This window comes from Anolis sagrei, chromosome 5 (assembly GCF_037176765.1).
Source record: "Anolis sagrei isolate rAnoSag1 chromosome 5, rAnoSag1.mat, whole genome shotgun sequence".
Lineage (NCBI taxonomy): Eukaryota > Metazoa > Chordata > Lepidosauria > Squamata > Dactyloidae > Anolis > Anolis sagrei.
In genome coordinates this window covers 171,462,668-171,483,501 of record NC_090025.1, presented here as the reverse complement: position 1 = coordinate 171,483,501, position 20,834 = coordinate 171,462,668, and the positions used below count along the sequence as shown (strand labels likewise).

At 43.8% G+C, this 20,834-nt stretch overlaps 1 protein-coding gene across 1 annotated transcript in view; it reads left to right on the top strand.

The window, feature by feature from the left end:
* The first annotated feature begins 3 nt into the window (after positions 1-3).
* The window catches only part of PARPBP (PARP1 binding protein), a 39,106-nt gene continuing 18,275 nt past the window's right edge, over positions 4-20,834 (top strand). Inside the window, exons 1-5 of the mRNA XM_060776881.2 lie at positions 4-122; positions 3,212-3,365; positions 12,200-12,424; positions 15,504-15,614; positions 17,537-17,707. Of these exons, the coding sequence (XP_060632864.2) occupies positions 3,216-3,365; positions 12,200-12,424; positions 15,504-15,614; positions 17,537-17,707 (657 nt within the window). The 5' untranslated portion in view covers positions 4-122; positions 3,212-3,215. The remainder of the gene's footprint in view (positions 123-3,211; positions 3,366-12,199; positions 12,425-15,503; positions 15,615-17,536; positions 17,708-20,834) is intronic.

Sequence of the window (20,834 nt, the reverse complement as noted above, 5' to 3'; positions counted from 1 at the left end):
TTTCCGATTGGTTGAGACGCGCAGCGTTCGAATTCAAACCTCCGCCGCTGACAGCTGCTTCTTTGGCTCTGTGGAAGGAGCCTCCTTGGAGGGAGCGCCTCGAGGAAGGCCGCAGTGCCCAGGTGAGGGGCGTGGGGCTCCAGTGGGACTCGACTCCACCTGAACTGCCCTGGCTCAAGGCTATGGGACCCAGGGAGTTGTAGTTTTACAAGGTCTACAAGGCCTTTCTCCATCTCTGGCAAAGAGTGTTGTCCCTCACCAAACTACACCTCCAAAGATTCCATAGCATTTAATTATCGCAGTTAAGGTGATCTCAAACTGCATTAATTCTACAGTGAAGACTAGGCCTGGGCAAACTTGGTCCCTCCAGGTGTTTTGGACTTCAACTCTCACAATTCCTAACAGCCTATCGGCTGTTAGGAATTGTGAGAGTTGAAGTCCAAAACACCTGGAGGGACCAAGTTTGCCCAGTCCTGATATAAATATTGCGAAAAGGGACAACAGAAGTGTAGTGGTTTGAGCACTAGACTGTGACAGTGGAGACTTGGGTTCAAATCCTTACTTGGCCAAGGAAACCCTCTGAATGGCTTTGTCCGAATCTCATCCTCTCTGTCTTAGAGCAAAACAAAGGCAAACCCCACTCTAAAGAAATCTTGCCAAGAAAATCCTATGATAGGTTTGCTTTATTTATTTATTTACGACATTTAAATGCCACCCTTCTCGCCCCGAAGGAGACTCAGAGTGGCTTGCAAGATATATATGCATACAATATATTAAATTATTAGCATAGTATAATATCAGTTGTACTGGTCCATTGGAGGGAAAGATAGTAGAGGCAAAAATGAAGTACTGCATCATGAGAAGAATGGAAAACTTAGAGAAGACAGTGATGCTGGGGGAAATGAAAGGAAAAAGGAAGAGAGGCCGACCAAGGGCAAGATGGATGGATGGCATCCTTGAAGGGACTGGATTGACTTTGAAGGAGCTGGGGGTGCTGACGGCCGACAGGGAACTCTGGCGTGGGCTGGTCCATGAGGTCACGAAGAGTCAGAAACGACTGAAGGAATGAACAACAACAATATCAGTATTATATATTACTATATTGTACTACACCATTACATTGTAATATTATTAGTAATTTTAAAGTAATATAAAATATATAATTATAATATTATATTATTAGTAGTAGTATTATATTGTATTACATTATAATATTATAAATATTATATGTATATACAATATATTATATTATTAGTATAGCACAGGAGACAAGATGGAACTGTCTTCAATTGTAACCCTCTCTCTCTTCACTCTGCCCAGAGCAACTCCCAATTTTAGAGCCAGCATAAGTTAGAAATGAGTTATCGATTTATTTATCATGTCAGAAGCAAGTTGAGGGTACAGTTAGAATGCATTTAAAAAACACAAAGTTTAAAAGAACTTGGCATTATGCTAAATGTCCTTTGACCTGAAGTTGGCCACTTGGAGTGCCTCAGGTGTCACTGTGGGAAGGCCCTCTGTTTTGCATGTGGCAGGGCTCAGGTTACATTGTAGTAGGTGGTCTGTGGTTTGCTCTTCTCCACACTTGCATGTCGTGGACTCCACTTTGTGGTCCCCATTTCTTAAGGTTAGCTCTGCATCTCATGGTGCCAGAGGGCAGTCTATTCAGCGCTTTCCACTCTTCTGTGTGCCCAGGAGGGAGTTTATCATCCAGTCTCAGCCACTGATTTAAGTGCTGGATTTTAGCCTGCCACTTTTGGACTCTCATTTGCTGAGGTGTTCCCGTGAGTATCTCTGTAGATCTTAGGAAGATGTTTCTTGATTTAAGGTGTTGGCATGCTTATTGATATCCGAACAGAGGATGGGCCGAATATGTCACTGCCTTGGTCCTTTCATTGCTAACTGCTACTTCCCAGCAGATGTCAGATGGTGCAATACCAGCTAAACAGTGTAATTTCTTCAGTGGTGTGGGGCGGCATGTCTTATTAAGAGTCACATCCACTGTTTTAATGTGGTGAGATGTATTCCACACTGGGCATGCATAGTCAGCAGCAGAGTAGTAACTCACAAGGGCAGATTTCTTCACTGTGTCTGGTTGTGATTCCCAGGTTGTGCCAATCAGTTTTTGTACAATATTATTTCTAGCACACACTTTTTGCTTGATATTCAAACAGTTCTTCTTATAGGTTAGAGCATGGTCCAGAGTGACTTCCGTGTATTTTGGTGTGCTGTAATACTCCAGGGATTCATCTTAAGAAATGACTTGAAGGCACATAACAAATTTCTTCCAAGGAGCCTAGGCCCAGCTGTAGATGTGAGTCCTGTTCACTAAGTCAATGTAGATAAACCTTCCCCGGGTTGTTCTCTTTTAGATGTGTTTAATTGCAACTTGTATCCCATTATAGACTAGAATATCTGGACAGGTTCCAGGGCATGGCCGATGATAAAGATGCTTTATCATATCTGACAAGGAGCCCCCAGTGACGCAGTGGGTTAAACCCCTGTGCCGGCAGGACTGAAGACTGACAAGTCACAGGTTCGAATCCGGGGAGAGGCGGATGAGCTCCTTCTATCGACTCCAGCACCCCATGCAAGGACATGAGAGAAGCCTCCCACAAGGATGATAAAAACATCAAATCATCCGGGCGTCCCCTGGGCAGCGTCCTTGCAGATGGACAATTCTCTCACACCAGAAACGACTTGCAGTTTCTCAAGTCGCTCCTGACATGACAAAAAAAATCGTATCTGATGCCCTTTTTTGAAACCACCTTTCTAAAATCTAAAATTCTAAAATAAATTGTGTTCTTATGTTGAAAGTGCCATTCCTGTTTAATTGTGCAGTACTTTGAAAGTAGTTATAGTCCAGAAACTACATTGTTGTAGCTGTCACAAACTATGTTGAATTGGTTGAAATTATGAGATATTCATTGAAAAATATGGCAAAATGTGCTGCAGTGTGGGGCTGCATTTGGCTGATGAAAGAGTCAAGTTAATTAAGATTGTTGTTGTTTGTCTTCAAGTCGTTTCAGACCTAGGGCAACCCTAAATGTAAAGTTTAGACTGGGGGCCAGGTAAATAACCTTGGAGCACCGCATTTGGCCCATGGGCCTTAGTTTGGGGGCCCTTGCGCTAGTCCATCTTTTCCATTTGAATGTTCACAGGTCCTCTCTCTCAGTTATGTTCATTTTATATCTTGTTTTATTTGTTTTAGGATCATGTCATTTGTCCAGCAAAGAATCTTGGATATGATTCGGTGTTTTCGAAAGGAATGGCGCTTATATTCAGATTCTGAAAGGACAACTGTATGTGGTATAGACTCCATGCTGGTGGCTTTGCAGCTATCAGTTGCAGAAATCAATAAAAAGGTTAGTGTACTAAGAGACAGTAACTGGCTTGACCTTGAGCTCTGATGTGGGCTGCTCCATGAGATCATGAAGAGTCTGAAGCGAGTGAACGAATAAACAACAAAACAACAACACATATTCATTGTTGCATTTGTAAACTGCCCAAATTAAGTTAATATGTCTGAATTATTTATTTGTTCAGAACATTTATACCCGTCCTTCTCAATCTCTGAAGATGGACTCAGGACAGCTTCCAACAGGCAACTATTTGATGTCGACACAATATAATAAAATAACATAAAATACAATTAGCATACATTAAAAACATTAAAACAGTTGCTGGTTCAAATCGACATCCAAATCAGTCCACTGCAGTCCATTTAAAGCTTATCTTCACCAGTAAATCAGTCTATTCTGCAAATGCTTGATCCCACAGCCAGGATTTGAGTTTCTTCCGGAAGGTCAGGAGGGATGGGGCAGATCTAATCTCATCAGGAAGGGAGTACCACAGCCGAGGGCCCTGCCTCATACCCACGCAACTGCAATGGCGTTAGGACCGAGAGTAAGGCCTCTCTGGATGATCTTAAGGTCCTTGGTGGTTCATGGAGGGAGATACGTTTGGACAGGTAAACTGGGCAGGAACCATTTGGGGCTTTATAGGTTAAGACCAGCACTTTGAATTGTGCCCGGAAACTAAAAGGCAGCCAGCGGAGCTTGCGTAACAGGGGAATTGTACATTCCCTGTTCCCCTCTCCCGTGAGCAACCTGGCTGCTGAGCGTTGGACTAGCTGAAGCTTCCGAGCAGTCTTCAGAGGCAACCCCACATAGAGTACATTGCAGTAATGTATTCGGGATGTAACCAGAGCATGGACCACCATGGCCAAGTCAGATTTCACAAGATATGGGTGCAGCTGGCACACAAGTTTTAACTGTGTGAAAGCTCCCCTGGCCACCGCCGAGACCTGGAGTTCTCTGCTGGCATCATAAACTGGACACAGGCAGAACTGGACAATTTGGACAGAAAAACTAGAAAACTCATGACCATTCATAATTCATTACATCCTCACAGTGATGTCAACGGGCTCTATCTGCCTAGAAAGTCTGGGGGCAGAGGACTTTTACAAGTAAAACAAGCAGTCGAAGAAGAAAAACACTCCCTGGCAGAATATGTAAAGGAAAGCCAAGAACCTGCTTTAATTGAAGTCAATCAGAAACTTCTCAAAGCACAGCAAACCAAGAACCAGTACAAGAAAACTGCACTCCAAACCAGAGCTGACAGCTGGCACAACAAAGCTTTGCATGGGCAGTTCCTTGAGAAGATTGAAGGAAAAGTTGACAAGGAGAAGACCTGGTTATGGCTCTCATGAATGGAACCCTGAATAAGGAGACAGAAGGCCTGATTCTTGCAGCCCAGAAGCAAGCCATCAGAACCAATGCAATTAAGGCCAGGATTGAAAAATCAGCGGATGACCCAAAATGCAGACTATGCAAGGAAGCTGATGAAACCATGGATCATATCCTCAGCTGTTGCAAGAAAATTGCACAGACGGACTACAAACAAATACGCAACTCTTTGGTCCAGATTATTCATTGGAACCTATGTCACAAGTACCACCTGCCAGCAGTAAAGAATTGGTGGGATCATAAATCTGCAAAGGTTGTGGAAAATGAACATGCAAAAATACTGTGGGACTTTTGAATCCAGACTGACAAAGTTTTGGAACACAATACACCAGACATCACGATTGTGGAAAAGAAAAAAGTCTGGATTATTGATGTCGCCATACCGTCGCATTGAGGAAAAAAAAACAGGAAAAACTCAGCCGCTATCAAGACCTCAAAATGAAACTTCAAAGGCTCTGGCAAAAACCAGTACAGGTGGTCCCAGTGGTCATTGGCGCACTGGGTGCCCTGCCAAAAGATCTCAGCCGGCATTTGGAAACAATAAACATGGACAAAATCAAGATCTGTCAACTGCAAAAGGCCACCTTACTTGGATTTGCGCGCATCATTCGAAAATACATCACACAGTCCTAGACGCTTGAGAAGCATTCGACTTGTGATTTTGTGATACGAAATCCAGCATATAGATCTCGTTTGCTGTGACATACTGTACTTTTGTGTCAATAATAATAATAATAATAATAATAATAATAATATCTTGACCTTGTGAAACACAATGTGGATTAGCCATTCATTTGGGCATGGAACGAGCTAACTGCATTCTCACTGTGTTTTATTGTTTTTATTTTAGTCAGTAAATACTTCCTAAAGTATTGCTTTTTAAGCATTTCTCTGTACTATATTGTAAGCTCACAGCAGCCGCTCCCAGAAATGACACAGGACGCCAATCCGTGATCAAACAGGAAACTTTTACTACTGGATGCATATACACAATGAAAGCCAGGATTGGCACACGGACGCAAGTCAACTCTTATATACCCTCCCCCACATTCGAATCCCCTCTTCCCGCCTGACAAAGATCCCGCGCAATATTCCCCGCCAAACCACCAACGGCCCCTCCCAAGGCCACCAGCTGCAATTCCTTATCAGTTCTCCATGTCAGGAATCCGGTTTTTTGCGCCAACATCCAAGGCCAGGAAACCGAGTCCTGACATAATGTCCCCCTCCACCTCTTCTTCTTCCTGGAAGGGAAACATACGTCACCATTATGTCCCTTCTTTGTCTAGCGGGCCTTGGTATTTCTTTAGCAAATTACAATGGAATGTCGGATGTACCTTCCCCAATGTCTTAGGGAGTTTCAGAGTATATGTCACTTCATTTATTTTGCTAGAAATCCTGAAGGGACCAATATATTTGGGAGACAATTTCCGAGAGGGGGTATTTAGCTTGAGGTTTTTTGTGCTCAGCCACACTAGATCCCCCTCCTCCAACTTATCATCTTCCCTCCTCTTTCGATCTGCAAACAGTTTATATTTTCGTTGGGCCTCTCGTAGTGATTTTGCCACCTCCTCCCAGTTCGCCTTCATTTTGTCAGGCCATCCTTCCTTCCCCCCCAGTTCTTCCCCCCAACTCGGCAGTTTGGGTAAAGGGGTTACTTCCATGCCGTACACTATTTCAAAGGGGGATTTCCCTGTGGATGCGTGACAGGCTCCATTATACGCAATTTCTGCAAACGGGAGTAAATCGGCCCAATCGGTTTGGCATTGGTTTGTGTATGTCCTTAGGAACAGCCCCAAGGTCTGTTGCGTGCGTTCGACCCCCCCATTGGTCATGGGATGGAACGCTGAACTCAGGGTCCGTTCCACCCCCATCAACTGCATGAACTCTTCCCAGAACCGGGCCGTAAATTGCACCCCTCGGTCACTAATCACCTGGTCTGGACAACCATGTAACCAATAGATGTGTTTTATGAATAGCTCAGCCAATTTCTCTGCAGATGGTAATTTAGGCAGCGCTATGAAATGCGCTTGCTTTGAGAACAGATCCATCACCGTCCATATCTAACGTTGACCTCGGCTAATTGGGAGTTCGCCCACAAAGTCCATAGCAATTACCCTCCACGGTTGTGATGGTTCTGCCACCTTTTGCAATAACCCCGTTGGTTTTTGTGGGGTTGTCTTACTCTGTGCACACGCATCGCACCGGGATACATACATTTTGGTGTCATTCCTCATCCCTGGCCACCAACACTGACGTGCCAACATTTTTAGGGTTTTCATTACTCCCCAGTGTCCCGCTCCCTTACTGCCGTGGCATCTGACCATCATTTTTTCCCTCAGGTTGCCTGGGATGTATAACTTTCTATGTACAAATCCCAACCCATCCTTCCATTCCACCTTTTCCTTATTTCTTTCCAGCCACTCATCCTCCCTGCATGCCTGCCTTATCTCCTCCTCCCATCCTCCGTCTTTGCTCTCAACCCCCACCAGCCTCTGGCTGCGTTCCGTTTGCGCTCGTGTTTGCACTGCCATGCCCCACTGCCGTTCTGAGAATATGCTCCCCTTCGGGCTTCGCCCCCTCCCTTCATCCTCCGGCATTCTCGACAACGTGTCTGCGACCACATTTTGTTTCCCCTTTTGGAAACGCAGCTTAAAATCAAATCTACTGAAATACTGAGCCCATCTTATTTGTTTTGCTGACAATTGCCTGGGTGAGGTGAGGTATTGTAAGTTTTTATGGTCGGTCCACACTTCAAAGGGGATGCCGCTTCCCTCTAGTAGGTGCCTCCACGTTTCTAGAGCCCTCACCACTGACAGAGCCTCCTTCTCCCACACCGGCCAGTTCCGTTCGGTTTCGCTGAACTTTTTTGAGATGAACCCGCAGGGTTTCAACCTCCCTTCTGGGTCCCTTTGCATCAGGGCCGCCCCGTAAGCCCAATCTGATGCATCACAATGGATTATGAATGGTTTGGTCAAATCGGGGTGGATTAACACTGGTTCCTCAGTGAACCTGCATTTCAGTTCTTCAAAAGCTTTTTGGCACTCTGCTGACCAATTTAGTTTCGCTCCCGGGGATCGCACTTTCACCGTTTCCCCCCTTCCCTTTGTTTTGAGCAGTTCAGTTAAGGGCAATGTTATCTGCGCAAAGTCCTCTATGAACCCCCGGTAGAAATTTGCAAATCCGAGGAATGATTGCAACTGTTTGCGCGTTTGGGGAGGGCTCCACCCCCTGACATCCTCCACCTTTGCCGGATCCATTGATATCCCTCCCTTGGATATCCGGTACCCCAGGAAGTCTATCTGTTCCTTATTGAACTCACATTTTGATAGCTTTGCAAACAGTTTTGCCTCCCTCAATTTCTGGAGCACCTCTCTCACCAATTTGACATGAGATCGTCTATCCCGGGTAAACACAATTACATCATCCACAAAACAAAACACCCCGCGATACAATAATGGGTGTAGCACCTCATTAATCATTTGCATAAATGCTGATCCAGAGCCTTTGAGCCCAAACGGACAAATTAAATATTCAAAATGGCCCAGCGCACAGGCAAACGCCGTTTTCCATCTGTCCTCAGGCCTTATGCGCAACTTGTGATAGGCCTCGATCAAGTCAATTTTCGTGAACACCCTTGCTTCTGACAACCTCGATAGCAAGTCCTTGGTTAGTGGCATGGGGTAGTTGTTGGTGGTACTCACTGCATTCAGCCCCCTATAGTCCACGCACAGTCTCAACGAACCGTCCTTTTTGTGCCTAAACAGCACTGGGGCTCCCAAGGGTGACTCGGATGGCCTTATAAACCCTCGGGCCAAGTTCTTTTCAATATATTTTCTCAGTTCCTCCATCTCCTTGACCGACATTGGGTACAATTTACTCCTAGGCAACTTAGCATCCTCATTGAGTTCAATTTTTACTTCGACCCTCCTAGGAGGGGGAAGCTGGTCCGCCTCCTTTTCGTCAAATACATCCTCAAAGTCTCTGTATTCAGGGGGAATTTCCTGCACCCCACCCGCCGTGTTTTCTTCCCCCTTGCAACATTTTCCTCTTTCTTCGCTCTGGAATGTTATGCTGCCTTCCCTCCAATTGATCTGTGGGTTGGCTTCCTTTAACCATGGCATCCCCAGTATTACATTGTAAGTAGCCATAGGGGATACGACAAAGGTTATGCTGCCTTCCCAGCTCCCCACTTTACATCTCACTTCTCCCACTTCAAACCGTGCCGGGGCCCCAGCCGCCACTGACCCATCTAGCTGCGAGAATGCTATGGGGCTCTGCAAGGGGGTTTTCTCACATTTCAGTTCGTCTGCTAACTCTGGGGCCATAATGTTTCTTGAGCAGCCGCAATCCATGAGAGCTTTGCAGCTGGCCCACTTCCCCTCCCCTTCTAGCCTGATCGGGAATACTAGCATTCCTGGGCTGTGACTCACCAGATCTCCCACTGGGGCCCTAGAAGGGGGGCTCTCCTCCGCTCTCTTCCCTGCAGCCGGCTTGAACTTTGGGAAATGGGACTCTCCCCCTTTCCTTTGTCGGCATTCGGCAGCCCGATGGCCCAGGCGACCGCATACATAACAGCCGCCCCTCTGCTCCTTGGGCCCTCCGGTTGGGGCTTTCCCGACCGTGCCTCTCTCCGTCCTCCGACTCTCCTCCTTTGCTCTCGTCTGCTGCGGCGCCGCTCCTTGATGCCTCTTGACCTGTGCCAAGGTTGTCTCGATGCGGCCGGCCAGCTCAATCCATCCACCTATCTCCTCCGGGTCATCGCGATGAAGCGCCCAGGTCAAGATTTCCTTCCGCAGGCCCTCTTTGAAGATCTGGACTTTGGTGGTGTTGGACCACTCTGGGACCTTCTCCGCCCTCAACCGGAATTCCTCCACGTACTCAGATACGGAACGATGTCCTTGGGTTATCGTCTGCAGCTTTTCCCTCGCCAGGACCCTCTCGAGCGGATCCCTGAAGCGCGCCACCATCGCAGCCAGGAATCGCCTTGTAGATCCCAAACATGGGTCGTGCCTGGCGTGGAGCTGGACGTACCACTCCGCTGCTCCCCCTCTCAGTGCTGCGCCCACTGCTCGCACCCTGCTTGCTTCCGATCCGAAGGTAAGGGCGTTATCTTCTAGATATCCCCTCACCATAGTCAGGAAGTATGCGAGGTTCCCGGCTTCTCCTCCGAACTCGATCCTCAGCTCCTCCCTCCTAGGTTGGTATGGAAGGAGCTGCCTTTCCCGGTTCTCTGCTCGCGGTGGCCCTCCCTGGAGCCCTCTCTGCTCCGGGGGCAATTCCTGACGCCCTGTGCCGCGCCCGGCTCCGGCCGGGGGCACCAGGAACGTCTGCTGGGGCACCAGTCCCCGGGGTCGTTCCTCCTCCTCATCGCTCTCCGCAGCAGCCCTCCAGCTCGTCTGTGTTTTAGGACGTGCCCCGGGTCCCCGGTCACTCCTCTCCCCCGCGCTCCACATCGATTCCCCTCGGGGTGGTGGTTCCTCTAACAGGGGGGTCAGCCTCTCCATCACCTTTGACATCATCGCGAGGGTAGTCTCCATTGATGCCATCTTTTCCTCCAGGAAATCCAATCTCTGCGGGGAGGGAAACTCTAGCCCACTGCTTTCTCTCGTTACTGCCCCTGCCCCCTTCACTCGCCGCTGTGTGACTCCGTTGGGCTGGGCATATGCAGTTGATGAAGCCAAGGCATTCACTCTCTCCAGCTCCTCTTCTGCATTTTCGAAAGGGGAGGCTGGTTCTCCCCCCTCCGTTGGATCTTCCTCCCGTTGCATAGGGGTACCTCACCACAGCCGTGGGATGGCCCCGAAGAATCCTGGCTTAATGTAAGCTCACAGCAGCCGCTCCCAGAAATGACACAGGACGCCAATCCGTGATCAAACAGGAAACTTTTACTACTGGATGCATATACACAATGAAAGCCAGGATTGGCACACGGACGCAAGTCAACTCTTATATACCCTCCCCCACATTCGAATCCCCTCTTCCCGCCTGACAAAGATCCCGCGCAATATTCCCCGCCAAACCACCAACGGCCCCTCCCAAGGCCACCAGCTGCAATTCCTTATCAGTTCTCCATGTCAGGAATCCGTTTTTTTGCGCCAACATCCAAGGCCAGGAAACCGAGTCCTGACACTATATACTATGGAAATCTTTCACTAGCATGGTATGATTGTGGATTTCTGCAGTTATATTTAGAAGCCTATGTCTATTCTTTATGTATACTTATTTTTTATTTATTTACTTTGTTTTATATCCCGCTCTCTCTGCCTCATTGAGGGATTCAGAACAGCTCACAGGCAGCAGGCATTCGATGCCATTCACCATAACTCATATCATACTGAAAATGCATATCAATAAAAACATATAAAATTTATGTAACTAATCTAAAAATAATAATACAGGATAAGACACTGATTAAAACCCCTATCATTAAAGTTCAAAACCACCACTTTCCCATTGCTTTATTCCATATCAATTGCAGTTGACCCAACTTAACTGTTGTCTTCCCCAAAGGCTTCCTTCCAAAGGAAAGTTTTTATTTGTTTCCTGAAGTATATTTCCTTTACAACTCCACTTAATTAATACTGTAAAAAGACATTTACCCATATATACTGTATATACTGTAATTAGAAGTGGGAGTGTTAAGGCTGTTAAAATGGGAGTGTTAAGTGTTAAAATATTCTAAAGAAACTTGATTGTTGCAAAAATGTTTGGAAGAACTACTTTGATATAAGATTCCCGAACTTTGCTTTCCATTTTATCTGTGTGAAATATAATGTTTCTGTTGTGTATCAGAGAATTAAAGTTTTGAACTATGTGAACTTCCTCTATAAATTAGCCAGCTGGCATTTGTTCCTAACAAAACATTTTTCTCAGTTATACTATAACTTCTTACAATCCTTTCTATGAATAATATGCTGTTGCATTGGGCACCTGATCATGAAAACTGATTTCTGGAAAGCATTTTTATTTGCATTTGAAATGTTTTTATTCTAGCAGTATCAACACGACTCCTCAACCTGTGGGAAAAAGTTTTGGCTTAATTATAATGGAGCTAGAGTAGCTATTATTATGTTTCAAAATTATGTTTAAGAAATGTTTTTTTAATGTTTAAGAAATGAAAACTAGTGTTGAAAGACATCCTCAGTTATCTTAAAGGCTAAAACCCTATGCCCTTAGAAATGGCTTTCTGTCAATAAAGTATTTTTCATCTTGATCTGTTCTTTTTTATAGTATGGTCATAAACATTTTACTGTACAGCAATGCATTTTTTAAAAGATTTGGAAAAAATAAAAAAAAATACATAGTTATTTTTCTAAAATAGTCCCTCAGCCACATTCAATATTAAATTTATCATTTAAAAAAAAATTCAGGACAATAAGATTGTTTTCTGTTCTTGTGCATCTGCAGCTCCTGTTCTGAATAAATGATACAATGTTTATTTTTTTATTTAGCACCATGGAGATTTTAATGCATCTCTCAGTGAAGTTGTATTATCGTGGAATTACTTTTTACTGGACAAGCTTGCCGTATTACACAAAAACATGGAACCTCCTGAAAACTATGTGGAAATCAAAATTGCTTATGATAATTTTTTAAGATGCTGCAACATGCTGGATCTTATTGACATATATAAAAAATGGAGGGCGGTATCACTGGAAAATGAATTTATATCTTCTGTAAGTACTTACATTCTAGTTATGTTATATGCACTTGTGTAATTATTTAATATCCTTTCTTTCTCCTCGTTCAGCTATTTGCAGACACCAGTGACCACCAATATACTATATATACTTGAGTATAAGCAGAGTTTTTCAGCCCTTTGTTAGGCTGAAAAAGCCCCCCTCGGCTTATACTCGAGTCAAGGTTATTTATTATTTTACTCTGTTATTATTATTATTATTATTATTATTATTATTACATTTATTATTTTACTTTATTATTATTATTATTACATTTATTATTTTCTCTATGTATTGTTATTATTACTGTTATTATTTCACTCTGTTATTACTGTTATTATATTTACATTATTTTACATTATGATCATTACATTTATTATTTTACTCTATTATTATTCGAAGGATACATAAGCACGTTTACATTGAAGAAGGTTCGAATAATGGTTTAATCAGAGTCTTATCTTAAATTACAGTTTTATGTAAATATTCAAAAACACTTAACCTACTGATGCCTCAATTAATGTAATTTTATTGACATCTATTTTTATTTTGAAATTTATCAGTAGCTGTTGTATTTTCCACCCTCGACTTATACTCAAGTCAATACGTTTTCCCAGTTTTTTGTGGTAAAATTAGGTGCCTCAGTTTATATTCTGGCCGGTTTATACTCAAGTATATATGGTAGGTGGATTTTTTTGAAGATCTCAAGAGTGTATATATTTTTTCTTTTTCAGGTTATTGCTATGCCACAAAAATGACTTAGTAGGTGTGTACTAGTAAGCATGTTTGTGGGCTTAACTAGAATAAAATGTTGTAGCCAAGAAAGTAATGTAGATGGAACCAAATTAGCTGCACAGTAATCCTAAAATCCATGCGAAATCCTCATATTAGCTGTATTTGCTACTTTAGTTTTCCTACTAAATCTTTGTCGAGGCTAAAAGCAATGTGGCTTATGAACTAAGATAATCCTCTCTAATGCATCTGGCGCAACACTACAAAAATGATGCTCTTAACGTCAGAGTCACTCTGAATAAAACTCAGAGAAGTCAATTTAATCTAAACAATATAAAGAAAAACTGCTGGGTATTATAAGATCAGGAACATGTTATGAGGAAGAACATATCAGGAGGGACTTTGACCATCCAAGTTGGGACTACTAAGATCTGAAGTCATATGGAAAACCAAAGCTTCCTTCCCTGGCATCCTAGATTCTGCCTTAGACAGTCGGTCTACCTCGCACAATGCAGTGGGCAGCAGAAGCTTGCTGGGATTTCTTAAGTAATATTAATATATCTTTTTCTGAGTTGTTATAGGAATGAATATATTATCTCTGCTTGATACTGTGGAGAACTAACAAAAACCTAGAAATAATTTTGTCTGTTTAGTTAATGTTGATGGGTGGAGGGTTTTTGTTAAATCACAGACTGCCAAAGTGAAAGAGGTTTTTATAGTTCGGGTATTCCTTGTAGTTTCCCATTTTATAACTCCATCAGTAAAAGAAATAAAACTTTAAAAATCTAAAGTTATATTCTAGATTATCTGTACTTTAATATACAATAATCTTATGGCAAGACAAATTTTATAAAAAAAATGCATTTTATGTTTTTAAAATAACACAGCCATTTTCATTCTCTAATGGGATCTTTTTTTTATTTTTCCCAATTTTTATCCCCCCAAAACTAGTTCCCCCAACCCCAAAAGATTTCAAAATTTCGAGAGATTTTACATCTTAGGCCACTATTCATTTCCTTGTGCTAGCTGAACTCATGTCATCTCAGTCTGTGTGCTTCTTAAGGGAGATCCTTGAGGCTTCTGTTTACATTCACATGAATGGAATATGAGTATTGTAGAATGTAGATAAGGGAAGCTACACAGAGGTTTGCATTTTCATTCAAATGAACACAACCCTAATGTAGACTCCGTATTCAATTTCCAGAGACTGATACTGGGGTGAAACTGACATTTACTCTCACTTTTTTTCCAAGTCAGAAGCAACTTGAGAAACTGCAAGTTGCTTTTGGTGTGACTGAATTGGCCTTTTGCAAGGACGTTGCCCAGGGGACGCTTGGATATTTTACCTCCTGTGGGAGGCTTCTCTCCTGTCCCCGCATGGGAAACTGAAGCTGACAGACAGGAGCTCACCCCGCTCCTCAGATTTGACTTTTTGGTCAGCAGTCCTGCCAGCACAAGGGTTTAACCCATTGCGCCATCAGGAGCTTCATTTTCTCTCTCTGATGTTAGTTGAACCAATTCTGGGCACTGCAATTGAAGGGAGATGTTGACAAGCTGGAATGTGTCCAGAGGACAGCGACTAAAATGATCAAGGGTCTAGAGAACAAGTCCTATGAGGAGCGGCTTAAAGAGCTGAGTATGTTTAGCCAGCAGAAGAGAAGGCTGAGAGGAGACATGATGGCTATGTATAAATATGTGAGGGGAAATCATAGGGAGGAGGGAGCAAGCTTGTTTTCTGCTGCCCTGGAAACTCGGATGCGAAACAATGGCTTCAAATTCCAGGAAAGGAGATTTCACCTGAACATTAGGAAGAACTTCCTAACTGTGAGACCCAGCATGTAGCTGAAGCCCCTAAAGCCCCCCCCCCCCCTGAAATTCTCATGGTGGTCTGCGAAAAGGCCTTACTGGTACATTATTTAAACTGTTATGTTTATTCATATCATGATGTGATCACCATGCTCAATATATCCCATATGCATGGGGGTATTGGGGTAATGATACAAAAGGTTTGCTAGAGTAGACCCTCTTTCACTCAGACTCACCCCCCCCCCTCCCCGAACCATAATCCTGGCTACGGGCCTGGTAAGAGCTGTTCAGCAGTGGAACTCTTTGTGTGGTAGAAGCTCCTTCTTTGGAGGTTTTTAAACAGAGGCTGGATGGCAATTTGTTGGGAATACTTTGTATGCAATTTTCCTGCTTCTTGGCAGGGAGTTGGACTGGATGGCCCACAAGGTCTGATTCTATTAAGGAATAATATTGGATTAAGATGGGAGCTACAGTCCAGTAATATCTGGAGGAGCATACTTTTGACATCAAGCCATTAACGTTTCTTTGTTTTCCTAAGGAACAACTACTAGAATTCATTGCAGGAAAAATGGATCCAACTAATGAGAACAATTCCATCCTTTCTCCATCCTCCATACCAAGTAATAGATTGAGCCAGGATAATGAAGAGGTATGATGTGTGATTTTTGTATTGCATAGCAAAGTGAGCTGCTATTCTGTGTATCACATTTTGTATTTCCTCATTTCAGTAGTGATTGTCTATATAGGAACCACACCTTTGTTATACAATTGAGAACTTGAGCTTAATTTCAGCATTCGCTGAAAGACACACAAAAAAACCCAGGTATAGTTCTAAAGGTATCCTGTTTTAATATCAATAAGTCTACATGCTGATGATAAATGTTAGTTGGTTACTTTGTATTTTGCACTGTTTTATTTTATTATTATGTTTTATTTATTTTATTGCGATGTTATTTTGCCGTTCTGTACTTATTGTGCTGTAATTGTATTACCAGGCTTGGCCTCATGTAAGCCGTCCCGAGTCCCCTCTGGGGAGGTGGTGGCGGGGTATACATAAAGATTATTATTATTATTATTATTATTATTATTATTATCATCATCATCATCACTTCTCAGAGAGGCTACACCAAGTGTGGAGAAAGCATCATCTGCAGGTAGTCCCCAAACTCTTTGGGGTGCTCATTCCTTCTTAGCTAGAGGTGCTTTTGGATAAAACTACCTATCCTGTACCACAATTTCATCACAAATTAAATGTAGATCAGAAGTCCTGTTTGGAAAAGCCTTTTCCTCAGTTTCCTGAATCTAAAACAGGAGAATATGAGCACGTGCTAAAGTGGTGGAATTGCTCCCAGGGATATTTTCTTTAAGTTTAAAATATTTCATGGGTGTAGACTTGGCAGGGATATGGCTTTCCATATTCCCATGAGAATCCAATGCAACTTCCCAATGCTGCAGTTTGCTTATTTCTGGGCTAAAGAAGCAGTGAACCTGTTTTTCTTTAGCAGGCTGTGTAACCACGAACTCTTTTTTCCCCTGTTCTCAAAAGGTAGAATTACAAGCCAAGGTTTTGTTCTTGATTATAGCTTTAGCTTGTTGAGGAGAGATAAGTTAGTATTCCTGGTACATGGATCACACTAGACATAACACACAATAGCAACAAATATTTTGTTCATCCACTCCTGTTGGCAGAGAGCAGAACAGGGGAGCATACATGATCATGTTGCTTGTATACACTGAGTCAAGGATTTGGGGAAAAGTTATTTCTTCATCAGTATCTTGCTTTGCAAAAATAGAATTTAAAATATGTAGACAATATTGGTAAAATCAAAGTTGAAAAATCCTTTTTAATCTCCAATTATGTTTCCCTTCCAATGTATACCGATGCCTTATCACACAAGCCTTATTAATGGCGTTCTGTTCTGAAGTTAACATGATTCCTGAAAATCTGACCTAAATGTGAGATGTCAAGCAAACTATTATTTGGAGATATTCATATGGTAAACGGTTTAGGTAACAAAATAGTTTAGATGATGAAATAATGTATTATCAGCTGAGTCAATATTGGAGGGTGGTTTTGGGGGGGGGGGGGGAGTAATCCCATACTGCATTTAGAACTTTCATATCTGTAGAAAATATATACATGGTTTAATTTTTCTACAGATTCACTTATTCACTTAGAGCCTCCTATACAAGCTGCATTAGACATGGGCCAACTTTGACCTGCTAGGTATTTTGGACTTCAATACCCACAATTCCTAACAACCAGTAAGATGGCTGAGATTTCTGGGAGTTGAAGTCCAAAACACCTGGAGGACCAGCATCTTCTTGCTGTTAAGTCTGTTGTTTGTATGATTAACAATATTACAGTTTGCAAAGTCTTGAAACATATCCCTACAGTTATGGAGATTGTACTGTGTTAAATGTGGTTTGCAAAGTTAGATATCTATGTAAACCTATGTTTGTTTACTCTGTTCATCAACTAAATGACAGCATTTTTCCTTTTTATGTCAGCAATTCTTGATGCATTGTTAAATTATCATAGAATAAATAACATACTCATGTTTTATGCAGCTCCCACTGAAGGTGAAGAAAATTCTGTATGCATACTTAAGCTTACTAGCTAATTCCAAGAATGACCTGGCCTTTGCTTACATTTTAAACATCCCTGACAGAGGGCTTGGAAGAGAAGCTTTTACTGACCTAAAACATGCTGCACGAAAGAAACAGATGTCCATATATCAGGTGTGTATGATAGATCTTTTCTCACTTATTTGAAAGGAAAATTAATAGGTTGATATTTTTTTAGAAAGTACTCATGTTATTAGAGGGTGAATTGGGATTCCTTTTTCCCCCAGGCAAAACTATTACATACAAAGTGTAATTTTCTATTGGAATAAGAGCAGGGGGTTGTTTTGGTGAGAAGTTATTTAAATATGTGGTGTAAACATGGACTCTGAAACTGTTCCTTCCTATTTGGATGATCACTTCAGTCCAGTCCTACAGAAAAGAAAAGGATATCCAAATAAGAAAAACTGCCAGTGGATACAGCCCTCTGGAGTCAAAGAGTTTTCACCCCCAAATTTTTGGAGATGGGAAGAATGGAGAGTCTTGAAGAACCTGTAAAAATGGTCTTAATGTTGTAGGCAGTATATAAGCTACGATTTCCTTAATTTTTCATGAGACATTATTGATTTGGCTTTTGATAAAGTCCATGACTAAAAGTTCACAAACAACTGTAGATGTCGCAGAAGTTTTTCAATTGATTGAAAGCCAGACAATTATCAGGAAGCAGGTCAGTTCTTGCAACTGGAGTTTTGTGAGCACTTGGGTTCCTTAGGGACTGGTGCTTTTTAGGGACTGGTGCTTTTTTTTTTTTTTACCCCCTCGATGGACTGTCACCTTGTCGTGGTGAGGGGGCTTGCGTGTTCCGATGAACCTGTGGGCACAACAACTGGAGTCGTGCACTCCCAGGAGTGGCTGCGGGGGAGGTTCCAGACCGAGCACAGTCCGAAGACCCAAAGACCTCAACGGCGGAGCAGGCGGAGGATAACATGGCACATGTTACAACGGCTGCGAAGGCGGAAGAAGGCTGCAACAGACTGAGAAGCCACGGTCATTGTGTTAAACTACATCACCAGTGGAACCTCACTCTGTGAAGTCTGTGTGTTGATCAGTTGTGCACTGACCTCCACACATTAAAAAAATCCACGCACAGGCGTCTTCCACAGAAAATAAAAACCAACCAACCAAAGTCCCATGGCGATCAGCGAGTGGCGACGGGGGCAGGACTGTGAAATCTGGAAGCCCCTAGTCACAGACTGGCACATGGGCGGTGGGTACGGACTCAGTCGTTCTACCTCAAGGTCCGAGGCAGTTGAGTAGTTCGGCAGCTGTATCCACGACTGAGCAGCCCTATTGAGGACCCACTCTGCTCACCCCACATGGGGAGGGGGCTAGAAAAGGTGCCCCAAACATAGTCTGCCTCACTCATCCCTGACTGGACTGCCGCGTCCAGTGGGGTCACCACCCTGCGGCCAAAAAAGAAAAATGAACTTCGGTACGTGGAACGTACGGACTCTGATGGACAACAGTGGCAGTGAACGCCCCGAACGCAGAACTGCCATCATCGCAAGGGAGCTGGGACGCTTCAACATCGACATAGCAGCCCTTCAGGAGACCCGGAGAGCAGGAGAGGGACAGCTGAAGGAAGAAAAAGGAGGCTACACCTTCTTCTGGAAGGGACTGCCCGAAGAAGACCAAAGAATGCACGGAGTTGGCTTTGCTATCAGGAATGATCTGGTGAAACATCTGACCGAAGCACCCACTGGCATCAACGAACGTCTCTCAACCCTCCGAATCGATCTTGCCAAAAACCAACGGGCAACCATCATAAGTGCCTATGCACCAACACTAGACGCTGATGAAGACATCAAGGAGAAATTCTACTGTCAGCTGGACACCGTCCTATCGGGGATACCTAAGGAGGACAAAATCATTCTCCTGGGGGACTTCAATGCAAGAGTCGGGCGAGACTTCGACCTGTGGCCAGGCACCATAGGAAAAGACGGGGTTGGAAACAGCAACTCAAATGGCATCCTGCTTCTCACCAAATGTGCGGAGCACAACCTTGTCATCACCAACACGCTCTTCCGCCAGAAAAACAAGTTCAAGACATCATGGAAGCACCCCCGGTCAAAGCATTGGCACCTCTTAGACTATGTAATCACACGCGCCAGAGACCGCCGTGACGTGCTCCTCACAAGAGCCATGACAGGTGCTGATGACTGCTGGACTGACCACAGGCTAATTCGATCCTCGATGGCTATCAAGATCGCCCCCAAGCGCAGACTCCAAGGAAGGAAGACAAGGCGCAAAATGAACACCCAAGCCCTTCAGGAGCCCTCCAGGCGAGCCCATCTCCAAACAGCACTCAAGGACCATCTACCCACAGAACACCCCAAAAATGTTGAGGAACATTGGAACAAACTGAAGACCTCCATCATCCAAGCTTGCGAAGAAACTATTGGATACCAAGCCAAGAAACATCAAGACTGGTTTGATGAAAATGACATCGAGATCCAACAGCTAATTGACAAGAAAAGGAAAGCCTTCCAAGCATGGCAGAGAGACATCAACTGGGCTGCTAAGAAAAAGATCTATGCTAGTGCAAAAGCTGAGGTCCAAAGAAGGACAAGAGAACTCAAGAACATCTGGTGGACAAAGAAGGCCGAAGAAATCCAACACCTGGCAGATACCCATAATGCTCAGGGATTCTTCAAAGCCACAAAGGTCATCTATGGACCAAGAAACCATGGCATACAGCCTCTACGCTCATCAGATGGAACCAAACTCCTGAAGGACCAAAACTCAATTGCACTACGTTGGAAAGAACACTACCAAAGCCTCCTGAACCGCAGCTCCAATGTGGCCGAAGAGGTCCTCTCACAAATCCCACAACAACAAACCAGGGATGAGCTTGCAGCACTGCCTAGTTTGGAAGAAGTCAGCAATGCCATCAGCCAACAGAAGAATAACAAAGCCAGTGGACCAGATGGGATCCCTGCTGAAATCTTTAAAGAGGGAGGACCTGAGCTAACACACCAACTCCACCAGCTCATAGAAAAAGTGTGGGTGACCGAGAAAATCCCAGCAGATTTCAAGGACGCCACCATCATCACCCTCTTCAAAAAAGGGGAAAGAACAGACTGCGGAAACTATCGAGGTATCTCCCTTCTAACCTCCGCTGGGAAAATCCTCGCAAGAATCCTTGCAAACCGCCTTCTGCCCCTCTCAGAAGACACCCTCCCAGAATCCCAGAACGGCTTCCGCCCCTCCAGAGGAACCGTGGACATGATCTTCACTGCACGAC